General features: G+C 43.5%; 1 protein-coding gene across 3 annotated transcripts in view; it reads right to left on the bottom strand.

Annotated features, from left to right (window-relative positions):
• METAP1D (methionyl aminopeptidase type 1D, mitochondrial) overlaps positions 1–15,259 on the bottom strand; it is a 223,975-nt gene extending 208,716 nt beyond the window's left edge. For 2 of the 3 annotated variants that reach the window (XM_073545880.1, XM_073545882.1), the window contains exon 1: positions 15,144–15,259. In XM_073545880.1, coding sequence (XP_073401981.1) covers positions 15,144–15,183 — 40 coding nt within the window. In that variant the 5' untranslated portion in view covers positions 15,184–15,259. Of the gene's footprint in view, positions 1–14,193; positions 14,308–15,143 lie in introns of those variants that run through there. The other variant, XM_073545883.1, reaches the window with a different exon arrangement.
• Positions 15,260–15,833: the final 574 nt, after the last annotated feature.

The following is a 15,833-nucleotide window of genomic DNA, read 5'->3' as shown; positions in this document are numbered from 1 at the left end:
CAAGCCTTCAATACTAGGGGATCTGATTTTCTGCACCTTCAAGAATTAGCTGTTTCAAGGAGCAACATTATGCATTGCTTGTAAAGCACAGCTCTGTATGGTTTGCAGTGGTTATATCTGGAATTACAATTTTCTATAGATCAAATGGGACTGTAACAAAGTATGTTGTGGTGCACGAATATCAGATTGTCTTACAGCAGCTAAATTCCTACCAATATTTCCCTTTAGAATTTAGTTGCAGTAAGGCAATTTGATATTAGTGGCCAAGTTTACCTAACCATTCACCAGAGTCACTGTAGTTTATAGAGTCCAAGTCATGGACCACAACAAAACTAAAATTCATAGCCTGTCCTAAGGAAAACTTCCAAGTCTGGATTCCTAAGAATAGGGCACCAATTCTAAAGAATTGGAAGGACCCTTTAAATAAATTGCTTAGTGGCAAAAACATAGACGTTCTTTACCATATGTTGTTTTTTACCATAGAGGTTTCTGTTCCTGCCGAAACCTTCCTCATTCCCAGGGCAATAAGATAAAGTTGAAACTTCTCTTACAGCAGCCGCTTTTTACCATTTCAACTCTAGAAACATATTGTGTAAATTCCATAAGATGAGCCTTTGTACATATTTTCACACAAAATTATCTGTTAAAATGTACAAAAAAAAATTACAAAACTGATGAAAGCATTATGTTATATAAGACAATGACTAAGGATGGTGTCTGAATTGCATGTACTTTTTCTTATGGAAGTGGAAGGATTTTTTTCATCGTGGACTTTACAATCAAAGTATTTTTCAAAGGATTGCTGGAATCTCATTTTCCTCTGGCAGTACTACAAGTATCCATGCAAATGGTATGTTACGCGGGGAGGTGGCGCATATGGTTTTTGGACCCACTGTGCAACAGGGCCAGGCTAACTGATGTTCACTGGAGCTCCTGATGGTGGAGTCAGGCTTGAGCTACAGGTAGCCTCCAGGTACCATTCCTAGGCAGTCCATGGTACTGCAGCTGCTGACCTCAGGAGTCAGGTATGCAGACATGGATAGGTCCAGGGATCCGTTCAGACTACCAAGTTTTGGACCCTCTGTAGAACGGTTACTGACACAGACTCGGCATCGGTTTAGACTACTAGGTTCAGGATCCACGGATAGAACAGTTACTGACACAGAGACTCAGACAGGGCTGATTCAGAGACTGTTAGGAAAGTCCGGATAAAAGGAATACTTGGAAAGGAACACAATCAGACACACAGGTCTCGGATATGGATTGAGAGACTGCCTGAACATAGAGTCTATGGGTTCAGGACTGGCCGCACAAGGACCAGGGAATACAGATTCAGTACTGGCTGCATAAGGACCAAGGACTACGGGTTCAGAAGACTGGACACACTAGGTCCAGGGACTAAGGGTTCAGAAGATGGGACATACTAGGTCCAGGGACTACGGGTTTAGGACACTGGACACACTAGGTCTCAGGGATCTTACAACACATTAGTAGACTACCACACAACCTAATGATACTTGGGTTGCTTGGACTCTCCCTATTGGGGAGGGTGACTTTTAAAGAAGACACCTCACAGCAATTGGCTGGGAGCCATCTTGCAGGTGTACACATACTAAATGCCTCCCAGCCAATGACTGGGGCCATTTAACCATGTGTCTGCACTGCCCCTTTAAAAGCAGGGGAGTGCACACGCTCAAACACATGGAGACAGTGAGTATGCCATGGAACATGCCATGTGGCTGGGGCAGTAAGTATGCCGGCATCCCTGCATGGAGGGGGAAGGGGAACCATGCAGAGGTGCTGTCAAATAGTGCTACAGTATCCTTATCCTGCAGGTGAGCTGACCTTCCCTTTCTATTCAACGATGAAAACATTCTCTTGACAAATAGTTTTCTTCTATTTTTGTAAAGATGACTACAGTCATTAGATGAAGGAATACCAAACTCACAGATTATGGCATAATTGGCTGACCTCTAATGTGCTTGCGAGTGTCCCGGTTATCTCCAAAAGCAAATGTCAATGGAAAGAAGGATTGGGAAAGTTGGATGTCAACAAGCCTGATCTTTTTGTTTTCAAGGAACTTAACTTTCCTCGGAGATGCCTCATAACTGAGAACTCACGGATGTTTGGCAGAACTGAGAACATACATCTAAACGGGAAAAACAGCTGTCGGCCATAGTTATATAAGACTTTTGGCCACCATTAAGACTCATGTTCATGGAGCTGTAACAAGTTGATTAATGCTTATTTTCTTTCATTTCCAAGCAGGTTTCATCAACAGTAGGTGTAGGTGAAAGGTTAGATATGAAATTGTCTTCATACAGTTTCGCTATTGGTGGCAGCACACCTCTGGTTTACAAGAGGACAAACGAGCGTTGGCTCGTTTGCTCGAAGAACATTTTTATATAGGTTTGATAGTCATGGTCAAACATCATCCAGTGTACTTGTTGGGCCTTTGCTCTGGTTTGGAATTGCTTACCTACATATGGTAATCCTATCACATCACAATAGAGGCAAGGCTGTAAAGACATTATTAGAGTTGAAATATAGGAGGCTTTGGATACAAGGAAAGTGTTAGGAGTCCCGAGAACGTATAGCCCCAATTTTGAAAAAAAAAAAAAAAAAAAAAGTATGAGTCCTAGTAAAATTGTACGTAAACTTTGCAGTTGTTGTGAAGGAATAAGAATACTTGTTAGGTTGACTTCGGTCAGTTGAGTGGCGCGGGGGACAAAACACCAGAAAAAAGGTTGAACAAGATGGTCGTTAGTGAAATAGGGCTAAATAAAGTCTGTAGCTGGTTCTCCCATTTAAGCTTTAATTGAATCAGAAAATATCTAGCTCAAAGTGAACAAAACAAAATGTGAAAATCATAACGTACCGTAATAATTTTCACTAGAACATTTCCAGCCTTATCACTTGGCCGGTCTGTAAATGTCATGACCCCGGTGATCTTGGAATTCTAACCTCTTCTACAACACAAAGGACCCCAGATTTATTGCTCTGCCGTCCTAATGAAATCGCAGCAGGCATGTAACAATGATTGTGCTGCTGATTGACTAGACACAGTCAATCTGCTCAGCAAGACCATCAATGGCGGGGGTTAGGACTGTGGTGAAAGATCCAGACCCTAACAAAACTCATCCACAGAAGTAATGGTATGCTAGGAGATATGCAACTGCTGACATCTCCATCAACTCGCTAGTTGTCTCCTAATACAATGTTCATTGAGTTAACCCTTCCAGTATAGAACCTGAATCTCCAATAGAAAAGCAGTCATGAATAAGAATCCTAAAAGTGTTCAACTATAAATAATCGCAAACAAGCATTAAAAAATTACTTTATGATATAATAAAACACATTTCCCAATTTATTTCAGGAATACATGTATAATCATTTTTTATTTTCATTAATAGGACTTGTCAGTAAAAGTAGCCTATTAGAGAGTAACTCAATTGCTTTCACAGCCTTTCTCCTAGTATTCCTGGACATGCTTCATGCACTTGTGCCCCAAGGGTTCTACATAAAACTTTTAGGCTATGTTCACATTTATATATTGCTTTCCACCGGACCTTTACACCTTATTTGCAAAGAACCTGCCATGTCCACAAATGTTATCAATGTGCATATATAGGATTAGTCTGCAGGTTAAAAGCATTCTAATGTTGTCCGACTGTCACACTTAAAGCGCAGCTACAGGGAGAAAATTAACTTTATTCCTCCAGGAAGCTGCCGGCTTTCAATCATACAGGACATGAAGGTGTAAGAAGTATATGGCAGCGTTCTGTATCTACAAACTAAAACAAGAAAGACCGTGTTTCTCAAATGTATGACCATTATCCTGTGTTGGCCCCATCACCCATATAAAGCAATCAGCTTCTTTTTTTTTAGTTTTAATTACAAAAAGGCCTATTGACTTATTGGAGTTGTGAGGAAGCGCTGTTATTCAGTAAGGGATCCTCGCTAGGCAGCGAACAAAACACATCCGGCACAGTGTTTTCATAAATCATAACATAGTCCATGCGGTTTATTCCTCCATCATAAACCCACAGAAGCAACATAAACGGCATATAACAGCATAGCGTCCATTATAGCTTCACTCTGGTAGCAATGTCCAGCATACAGTCATGGCCAAAAGTTTTGAGAATGACACAAATATTATATTTTCACATGATCTGCTGGCCTCTGGTTTTTATGTGTGTTTGTCAGATGTTTTTATCACATACAGAAATATAATTGCAATCATATTATGAGTAACAAAAGGTTATATTGACAGTTAGAATGAGTTAATGCAGCAAGTCAATATTTGCAGTGTTGACCCTTCTTCTTCAGGACCTCAGCAATTCTCCCTGGCATGCTCTCAATCAACTTCTGGATCAAATCCTGACTGATAGCAGTCCATTCTTGCAAAATCAATGCTTTTATTTTGTCTGAATTTGAAGGTTTTTGTTTGTCCACCCGTCTCTTGATGATTGACCACAAGTTCTCAATGGGATTAAGATCTGGGGAGTTTCCAGGCCATGGTCCCAAAATCTCTGTTTTGTTCCCTGAGCCATTTAGTTATCACCTTTGCTTTATGGCAAGGTGCGCCATCATGTTGAAAAAGGCATTGTTGATCGCCAAACTGCTCTTGGGCGGTTGGGAGAAGTTGCTCTTGGAGGACATTCTGGTACCATTCTTTATTCATGGCTGTGTTTTTAGGCAAGACTGAGAGAGAGCCCATTCCCTTGGCTGAGAAGCAACCCCACACATGAATGGTTTCAGGATGCTTGACAGTTGGCATGAGACAAGACTGGTGGTAGCGCTCACCTGGTCTTCTCCGAATAAGCCGTTTTCCAAACAATCGAAAAGGGGATTCATCAGAGAAAATGACTTTACCCCAGTCCTCAGCAGTCCACTCCCTGTACCTCTTGCAGAATATCAGTCTGTCCATGATGTTTTTTCTGGAGAGAAGTGGCTTCTTTTCTGCCCTCCTTGAGACCAGGCCTTGCTCCAAGAGTCTCCGCCTCACAGTGCGTGCAGATGCACTCACACCTGCCTGCTGCCATTCCTGAGCAAGCTCTGCACTGCCGGTAGCCCGATCCCGCACCTGAAACACTTTTAAGAGACGGTCCTGGCGCATGCTGGTCTTTCTTGGGCGCCCTGGAGCCTTCTTGGCAACAAGGGAACCTCTCTCCTTGAAGTTTTTGATGATGCAATAGATTGTTGACTGAGGTGCAATCTTTCTAGCTGCGATACTCTTTCCTGTTAGGCCATTTTTGTGCAGTGCAATGATGACTGCACGTGTTTCTTTAGAGATAACCATGGTTAACAGAAGATAAACAATGATGCCAAGCACCAGCCTCCTTTTAAAGTGTCCAGTGGTGTCATTCTTACTTAATCATGACAGATTGATCTCCAGCCCTGTCCTCATCAACACCCACACCTGTGTTAATGGAGCAATCACTGAAACGATGTTAGCTGGTCCTTTTAAGGCAGGGCTGCAATGATGTTGAAATGTGTTTTGGGGGATAAAGTTAATTTTCTAGGCAAATATTGACTTTGCAAGTAATTGCTGTTAAGCTGATCACTCTTTATAACATTCTGGAGTATATGCAAATTGCCATTAGAAAAAATGAAGCAGTAGACTTTGTAAAAATTAATATTTGTGTCATTCTCTAAACTTTTGGCCATGACTGTACACAGGCTCTTCAGCCTCATAATTATCTCACCCACGTCAGGGTTTCCTCATGGCTGTTGCTCCACACTGCAGACATCCACTCTCTCCTCTGGGACTCTCAGACGCTGGCAGCCATTATACCCAACCACACACAGGCTGTTAGCCAGGAGACAACTCTCCTCACTGGACCTTCCGTTCTGGACCAACCAGGTCCCTGCATTCACTTAATGTGACCTACCCTGGCCACCTTATATGGTCCGTAGCCACGCCCACCGGGTCACATGGCTATGACCTCATCACAGGTCCTTCACACACACATACACTTTACAATAGCGTTAATAAACACACCCCCCTGGGTGGGTTTGGAGGTAACTAGTTCCTGACACATTGAACCAGCACCTCAGCAGTATCACTGCTGATTAACACACACATAAATCTCCATCTCAAGGCCACCCACCTTGAGATACATAACGGTCATTCCGTATTTCGCCATTCATCCACTCTCCTGGGACATCCATACAGCGCCGGCTAGCGGACACAGTGGTCACTACACCACAGAGTCCATCAGTTTTTTTCTGCATTTTTATAACAAAAATAGCAGTGCCAATGACAATATTTTTCCTATCAGAAATACTAGACAGACTGCTGGAAACCTCATTGAAACACCCTAATACACCTGTGACCAAAGCTTAAGCAAACAGCGTAAAAGAGCAATCTGCCAACCATTAAAAAGTACAGGTAAAGCAATGCTCATTATTGTCATACGTCTGATGGAAAGTGAGAATGTTTTAAAAACGAGAAATGTGAACAGTTTATTTTTAACAGCTGACAAAATGCAACGAATGAAGAAAAGAGAAATCTAAATCTGATGGCAGTGCGTGATGGACAATTATCTGCCTGTATTTTTCAGCATTCAGGGCACCGCTGTTTGAAGAGGTAACAAAACATGCGTTGGGGTGGTGGGGACATTTAAGCAAATCGCAGTCCATAAATTTAAGTTTACTCTCAATTTGTGCCCTTTGTTCTACCTATGTGGGAAAGTTTAGACATTGATATTTTACAAAATTAGGGCCTCGTCTCTTTCTATATCTGCTAAAATATGTATGTGCTACCACTTGTATATATGCGAGTTCCTTCATTGGAGCTTAGCAGCTTATGTACTTGCTAAAAAATATTTTTTTTCTGCATTCTTGTCATTTTAAACATTTCAACAAATTCAGTTGTATGGGTTTATATGCTCTTTGGGTTATTATTGCCTTCATATGGGTTCTCATTGCAAAAATTGTATGCCATGACGTACGTTTTCTTTTTTACTGGATGTTTCCATATGGAACAGAGAAGTCAGTATTCTATAAAGCAAAACAAAGACTATATGAATTATAATGGGCTGTTATAGACCGACAGGATGGTCTTCTAGCTTTTGTCTGTCGAATAGAGTTTCACAGATACATGCACGTTACACCTACAGGAGCTTTTATAACATCCCATTCTAAAACCATAGGAATTAGAGGGGTTATCCACTATTTAGACAATCCATTCTTAAATACTATATACCCCAATGTAAAATTATAATACAGAAACTCACCTCCTGCACCATTCCAGCGATGTGGGCTCTGGGTCTCCCACAATATTATGCCAAGTGAGAACTTCCCTTAAACGAACCTTAGCTTATTAGTGTCCGCTAACTGTTATGTCCTGTGAGCACTGGAGCCAATGTCAGGCAAGCCCCGGGGCACCAGTGCCGACATTGCTGGAAAGATGCCGATGCAGCATGGGAGTTACTGTTATTTTAATTTTATATTGGGGTATATTGTATTTAATAAAGGATCATCCGAATATGGAGTTGGTTCTCACTTTGAAGCTATAATGGCTTCCATTCTTCTGGGGAGACTTGCTACAGAATTTTGGAGAGGTCTGTGGTAATTTTTACCTATTCATCTAGAAAATTATTTGGGAGGTCAGATACTGATGTTGGAGAGGGGTCGAGCTCACAATCTCCGCTCTAGCTCATCCCAAAGGTGTGGGATGGGGCTGAGGTTTGGGCTCTAAGTGACTATTCAAGTTCTTCCAGACTAAACTCCCTCAACCAGGAGGGAGGAAATTTCACAAATCAACTTTTTACAATGATGACATGGTATGACAGGACCACTCTGCTCACTGAGCTCTTTAAACTGAGCCATTCTTACCCAAATGTTAGCCAACACAGATGGCATGGCGAGGCCAGAGGATATAAACCAGTGGTGATAGGACTAAATGAAAAACCCAAATTCGATACAGTGAAGTCTCCCAATACCTTTATCTATACATCGTACGTTTGATGCTTGTAATTCCCACTTTTATATGGAGCATGATGTATGGGGGAAGCGCTAGTGAGTCGGACCTTCCTGCTGTCCCAAGAGAGTGAGGAGTGAGAGGAGAAAAGCACGTGCAGCAGCGGGGACATAAAAAGGAAAAGCGTGCACAGGAGGTCGGTTTGACTCAAACGCAGAGCAGTGAGCGGAGCGCTCTGCTTCCCCTGCCCAGACCAGAGAGCACCGGCGTCGCAACAGGCAGCACTGAGAGGGTCCTCCAATGCTTGTAGAGGGACCGCTGCACTGAGGAGAGTCGGGAGTGCCACAGCAGTTCAGGAAGAGAGAAGTGCTCCATCCTGGGAGCACCAGCATCGTGCAGGCAAGCTTCCGCCATCAGCAGCAGGGACCAGAGAGGGAGAGAAACGGGCAGTGTGTGCCCGGTGACTACAGAGAGAAGGTGCAGTGTGCTGGTGACCACCAGAGAGAAGCTGCGCGCCAGTGGTTGTCGGCGCTTGAGTCTTGACACGAACAGGCAGCGCGCAGCATGAAGAGGAAAGTGCAGCGCGCCCAGTAGCGACCAGAGAATAAGGTGCCATATGCTCCATGTCCATGAGTACAGTACACGTTCCACATAAGAGGGACCACATACGGGACTGACACTTGCACCCTGACGTTGCCAGAGAATATTTGCCCAGACACCTCTGCCCTGACCTCATTAGTGTCTATTTGCAGAGCCACGTTGGGCTCGTACAGGAATGTGGCCCTCACCCTTGTCAGCCACTTCAACATATTGACTAGGCTCAGCGGACGGTACCGGAGACCGACCGCTGCTGCCGGGAGACGGGACATTAAGGCCCACAGAACCTTTCTGGAAAAGACACCGCGCCAGCCGTTGCTGCCGCCATTGAGTTCTCAGCAGGAGATATAGTTGGCGGAACTCCTGACAAGTGCTTCACAAGAACTGCCGTTATCTGAACCGTCGTTCATCTACTTACAATATCCTTTGCCATCTAAACTGTTGAATCCCATTTAAACCTTTACCTCCCAACATCCTTTTCCATTTATACTGTTTACCCCTTTACCTCCCTGCATGGAGTATTCCCGTTACTAAACTTGTCAACCCTTGCTCTGCTTCCTGTCCGTCATTGCATCCCGCTACCTGCTCTCTAATTTCCCACTAGCGTTTCTCAGAGATGTGCATGGCTGTGGACGTCCTCCGTGTAGCTCCGCCCACTGCCACACCTCCTCCGGTCTGCTCCGCCTACGGCCGCATGCAACCTGTGTACCTATCTTTAACATTAGGTACGCAGGCCGTGCGGATGCGTCCGCATGCGTCATTTTGACGATGCGGTGAAAAAAAACCCAACTTGTGTTCAATGCTGGTCAAAAAGGACGCATGCGGACGCAGCCACATACATCCGCACAGCCTGCGTACCTAATGTTAAAGATAGATACCCAGGCCGCATGCGGCCGTAGGCGGAGCAGACCAGAGGAGGTGTGGCAATGGGCGGAGCTACACGGAGGACGTCTGCAGCCATGCGCATCTCTGAGAAACGCTAGTGTGAAACTAGCCTTACAGAGGCACGAGACACCTAGTCCTGTAGTTATAATCTCCAGCTGATAAAACCCTGATATTATTGAAACAGCAAAGCACAGCCTAGTAAGTGACAACACTGGAATCAGGGTCCCTACCCCTAACATCATGGTGCTCTCAGATTACATAGTACAAATCTGCTGACAGATTCTCTTTACATTGGCTAAAATGTGTATATTTTCATTAGATTTTTGCAGTGTATATGCTTTTACTTTTTTTTTTTAACTACCGTATGTACCTTATCTGTATGGCCCGAATGTGGTGGGAACAGCCTTATGGAATTTGTACATTCTGAAATGTATTTATAAATACTTTTTGCTTCAAACCAATTTTAAAACTAAAAACCGCAGACATTCATATTTGACTGCATACAACATGAAAAGCGGGGAAACATTTTGGCAATTCTCGACAAAATGACTAAACTACTGCACTTTGTCTAGCTTGCAATTTGCAGAAATATGCGGAAATCCAGAAAGGTAAAAAAATAAAATAAAACGGTTACAAGGGCACAAATATTCTCCAGTAATCTGAAGATATTTATATCAAACTGGTAACATAAAAGAAATATATAAAAAGCACATCCAAATTGTTTGAATGCTTTTATTTTAAATGTTCTACGCTTAACAATTTAGTCTTTCACGAGAGACGCTAATTGTCACGAGGGAAGGAGCTGGTGGAACGAGGAGATGAATGAGACCTTTGTATCGTCTGAGATGGCAGTCACTGGTGAAAACACATGAAGGCTCCGAGAGACAGGCGACACTAGGCAGTGATGGATTGGGGACCAGGTACAGTCATATCAAAGCATTGATTTGGAAAAATGCCTCATTCCCCCCACTTTTCTGATAAGTAGTAGATAAGGAACATCAATAATTTAAGAGGGAAAAAAAACCTCTTTAGTCAAAATAAAAATCAAACGGCGGAATATTTACGCAGCGCAACCAATCAGAACGAGCCGCACAAACATTTATTTCCATGGGTGGAGGTGAATAGGATTGAGGCCGGCGAAAATCTTGTTTGATTGACAGCTATCGACACCATAACGATGCCAAATCAGACGAGAGATAGGCAGCGGCCAGACATTTCTAGCAACGGCTTATCTGTAAAGGAAAGAAAGAATCTGAAATCCCATCCAGAAGACGTAAAAGGCCCATTACAATACTGTATTTAAAGGGATTTTCCAGTACTTTACTAGTAAATGCTTATATGTAGGAGGGGCCTGACTACTAACCCCATCAGTGTGCTGTTTGCAGAGGCTGGAATCTCTTCAATGTATACGAGAGACAGCTCCAATACATTCCGTAGAGGCTGTACCTGGTACTGGAGCTCAATCCCACCCAAGTGAACGGGACCGAGCTGTGAAACCAAGCACAACTTCTACTAAAAGTACACCGTCAGATTTCACCTTCACTGATGGTGGGTATTGTGGTAATCAGATATGGATTACCAACTAGAAAGGATATGTTGACAAACATAAACTGGTGAAAAAAAAACCTCAGTTCAATATTTTGCTCTGTATATTTTAATAAAACTTTTTTTTTTTTTACTAGGTCTTTCTTGGCTCTGTAGAAAAATGTTAAGATGCTGTCTGCCTGCAGCAACCACTAGATGGAGCTCTGGAGTAGAGTGAATACAACTAAACAATGACAGTATGCAGGAGGCTCCCTCTAGGGGTGGCTGCAGGAAACCAGAAGGGCACTTTCAAATTAAAGGTTTAGAATGGATGTGAACAGCTCTGTGTCAAAAACTAAGCAAAAAAGATAAAATCAAGAAAAACAATATTCAACACATTTTGGACTGAAGATAACATGCTTAAGTTTTCATTTAGAAAAATCACATTACGGCATCAAGTAAGAGTTGTATTTTATAGTTTCATGCACAAACGGATCATTAAGTGCTATGAACAGGGGTTAGGTGAGTGGCATTTTTTTTTTTCTTTAATTGACAGTACATTGCTGTATATTGTGGGAAACTTTTCTGCAAAGGGGACAAGATGACTGCACCGTATTGAAGGGAGGATGGATGGGGTCATGTATCGCGAGATTTTGGCCAACAACCTCCTTCCCTCTGTAAGAGCATTGAAGATGGGTCATGGCTGCGTCTTCCAGCATGACAATGACCCGAAACACACAGCCAGGGCAACTAAGGAGTGGCTCCGTATGAAGCCTTTCAAGGTCCTGGAGTGGCCTAGCCAGTCTCCAAACCTGAACCCAAGAGAAAATCTTTGGAGGGAACTGAACTCAACGTTGCTCAAAGACAGCCCCGAAACCTGAAAGATCTGGAGGAGATCTGTATGGAGGAGGGGGCCAAAATCCCTGCTGCAGTGTGTGTAAACCTGGCCAAGAACTACAGGAAACGTCTGACCTCTGTAATTGTAAACAAAGGTTTCTGTACCAAATATTAAGTTCTGTTTTGCTGTTGTATCAAATACTTATTTTATGCAATAAAATGTATATTATGTAAAAATTATAAAGTGTGATTTTATGGATTTTTTTTTAAGATTTTGTCTCTCACAGGTGAAGTGTACCTACGATAAAAATTGCAGACCTCTCCGTTCTTTGTAGGTGGGAAACGTTCCAGTGTTCAAGAGCCATATATCTTGAAACGCGTATGGATTGATTCTTGTTATACACACCACCCCTCTTTATTGCTTTGTTGTCTGAGATGCCCATTTTTTCATTACTTTCAATTCTAAAGGATTTCCAATAAAGACTTTGTGAATTTTAAATTTTTCTGGTGTGTTGAGCTGGTTCCAACTCTATTTTCGTCAATCAGGTGGGAAAACTTGCAAAATCGGCAGTGTATCAAATAGTTACTGTATTTTCCCCATTGTATATAGACCTGACCAAAGACACCCACCATTATAGATATACACCACAAGCTGCTAGTAGCTGTGCAGCACAGACCGGTCTCGCTGGAATGCAATGTCTCTGTAATGCCGACATCATATCCTGTCGCCATGCCTCGGCTGCCCAGCTTTTGACGACCCAGATGAAAGTGGTTTGGCAAATTTGGAGACATCATATTTGCTCCTAGACTGTAACTTCCAGTCCGGTTACACCAAAGTCTATTCATTTGTTTGTGGGAACGCCGAGCGCTTTCCTGAAGACCCGAGTAATTATGCTGGACCGAGGAAAGGATTTGCGAGCAATTGACCAACCGGCATTCCCTCTAAGGCTGGGTTCACATCCTCATTGTGTTTTCCACTTTTCTGTAGCGCATGACGAGCATAAAACTGGATAATAATGCTTTAGTTCAATAGGAAAATCATCAATGGCTGTATACTAAAGAGGAGAGAACCGATTACGAGGATCCCTTGTCCAGTGGCCAGGTCAGTAGTCTGTGGCCGCTGGAAAAGAGCCCTGCAAACTTCTTCCTACTTTCTGGCACCTCCAGCGCCTCTTCTGACTAGTAGGCCTGATGTGCCACGCCGCTACAACATCACACCGTGGATTCCAGCTGGTTGGAGGTGGTTTGCAGGCTCCAAGTCATTAAGAGCCGTGCGCACATCACTCCAGCTAACTTCACCCTGTCGGATCACGTAGGGACTCCGGCTGTGGGGGATGGCCTCAGAGTTGAACCTGCTCCATATAAGAAAGGTGTCGGCTCATAAAACAGGGGCGTAACGATCACACTCGCAGAGGTGGCAACATCGCCCGCGTGGGTGAGGGGCCCACCGATGCCAGCGCAAACTTCAACTGGATGTGCTCCTCAGATGCACATTCAGCTGAAGTGTACTGTTGTACAGAGACCCGCCAGGGCTATACGCAGCAATAAACGCCGCCGGCCAATCAGAACGCAGAAGCTGACGTCTGGGTTCACGTGACCAGGGGCGCATAGCAGTGACGTCACGTGCTCCCGTCGCCTGCACGCTGAAGTCATCTGACGGCTGAAGAAGGACGCCGCACTACGGGGGAGCACAGGGAAGGTGAGTAGAGTCATTCTTTTTTTCTATGCATTAAAGAACAACGGAAGAACAGGGGACATGTATACCAGGATGAGGGATATATAGCAGGAAGGGCCCAGGTTGAGGGACAGGTATACCAGGATGGGAGTCATATATATCAGGAAGGAGCCCAAGATGGGGGGACATTACTACATAATGGTTATATTAGGTATTGCCATGTCTGTTAAAGTCCAATTTTTTAAACATGTAAAATTATTTATCCCATAAAAGGTAAAAAAGCCATACAAAATGCTTTTTTTCGGATTTTTTGAAGCCACTAAAATAATAATAGATTTAAAAAAAAAAAAAACAATATAGGTTTGGTACAGCCAGGATTGTAGTGACCTGGAGGATGAAGCTGTCTGAAGATTTTTAGTGTACAATGAAACCCATAAAAACATACCGCCAAAAAAGGGGGACTTGTGTTTCTTTCATCCTTTCACCTAACTTGGAATCTTTTCCTAGCTTCTCAGTTCAGGACATGGTAAGGTAACTAATGTCATTTAAAACTACAACTCGTCCCGTAAAAAAGGACTCCTCGCACGGCGATGTCAACAAAAGAATAAAAAAAAAAAAGTTATGGCTCTTGGAAGAAGAGGAGGAAAAAATGAAAACGAAAATTGGCTGCTTCCTTAAAGGGATTGTCCACTACTGGATCACCCTTTACTAACTGTACTACGCAACAATGAATAAGCCATATACTAACCTTTCAGATCAGCACCGCCGCTTCTGTGATGTGGTTAGTGCCATCGCCGGGAGTCACGTGAGGCAGCACTATGACAGCTGCAGCCAATCATCAGCCACTGACTAGCTGCAGCGGTCACGTGACATAACGCCACGTAACCACCAGGAATCTCAATGCCGTCATCGTGGAACAGCAACGGACCGGGGGCTAAGTTTATGTTTTATGTTATGAGGACAGTCTAAGGGAACGGCGTCATCAGAAAACGACCAACTGTTTAAACCAGGTCGTGTGCTGGGCTTTCTCCAATTTCCTGCAGAAGCTCAGATCTGTGACGTCGCCTATTATCACTGGTGAATCCTCAGTTCTCAGCTGTGTAGATGTGTTTTACCAATCGTCGTAATCCTGCCTCTGATGATAATGAGACCGCTGAAAATGCTTCCTGAGAGGACAGGAAACAGCAGTCTAAAACAATCCTAGTGGCCAATGTTAATTACAGGATTACAAATGTTTTTTTTTATACAGATGAGAAAGAAAAACTCACAGGCAAAAATGTATAAAAAAAACAACAAAAACAAACATGACTTAGGCAACGAGTCATTTTGTGACGATAGCTTCCTTTAAACGTTTAAGGGGGGGGGGGGTTTGTCCAATGGTGGTCGCACTATCATGGGTTAATATTGCACACCATCCGCTTTCCTAGGAGCGATCTTGAAATAACTGGGCAGCAGAAAACTGGGACAGCGAGGCTTTATTACAGGAGAGAAGCCAATCTGGGCGTCCACTAGCGCCGCTCTAGTGGAGACCTGTGTGTACTGCAACTAGACAGAATAACATTTCCATGTGGTAACAAGATACGTATTTGTCACTAGGCGTGCTGCAGCGCTCCGTGCGTGCCTCATACGGACACAGTACGGGCATACACCGCCGGTACAGCGTGTATCCTGCGCGCTGACCCCTCCGCCGCCTCTTACCTCCACGCTGCACGCAGCGGAGAACTCTGAGCGCCGGCATCCTCACGTCTTCTGAAATAGTCACGTGATCCTGGTTCCAACTCTCCCATTGGCTAATACTTACTGGCGGAAGTAACGCTTCTATAGCATGGACAGACCCAGAAAAGGGAATCCTAGCGCTGAGCGACGGAAGCCTGTGTGAGTCAAACTGCTGAGGAAAAAAAAAAAGCGAAATGTAATAAAACGATGTTTTTACATATAAGTGCATGTTTTGTCATGTGCAGTGCGATGTTCGTCATGGATATGTTTAACCCTCTATTATTTTATGTCAATCAGCTTTTTTTTTTCAATCTTATTTGAAGAGCTGGGGCTGATTCTGTTGAACTTTGTGACCTATAAAGCTGTGAGAAAACATTTTTTTGTGAAGTGTGCGTATTCATAATAGCAATAACTTTTTTTTTTACTCAATGGAAATTGGTAAGTATTGTCTTCCCTGCAATGTCTTTGTGGGGGGCAAGCAGCGTCACCTCTGACCTTGGGTTGTGTCTGCGAATAAGTCCCATTGTAGTGAACAAAGCCGAGTTGCAATACCGCACACCACCCATGGTCTGAGGTGGCGCTATTTCTGAAAGAAAGCAACAGAATCCTGGACAGCCCCTTTAATGGTTGTGGTCAAAATATACACCGGTTGTTACGTGGTTAAAAAATAAA

This window comes from Dendrobates tinctorius, unplaced genomic scaffold (assembly GCF_039654945.1).
Source record: "Dendrobates tinctorius isolate UK_male_01 unplaced genomic scaffold, ASM3965494v1 ptg000143l, whole genome shotgun sequence".
Taxonomy (NCBI): domain Eukaryota; kingdom Metazoa; phylum Chordata; class Amphibia; order Anura; family Dendrobatidae; genus Dendrobates; species Dendrobates tinctorius.
This window is presented reverse-complemented; position numbering and strand designations above follow the sequence as displayed.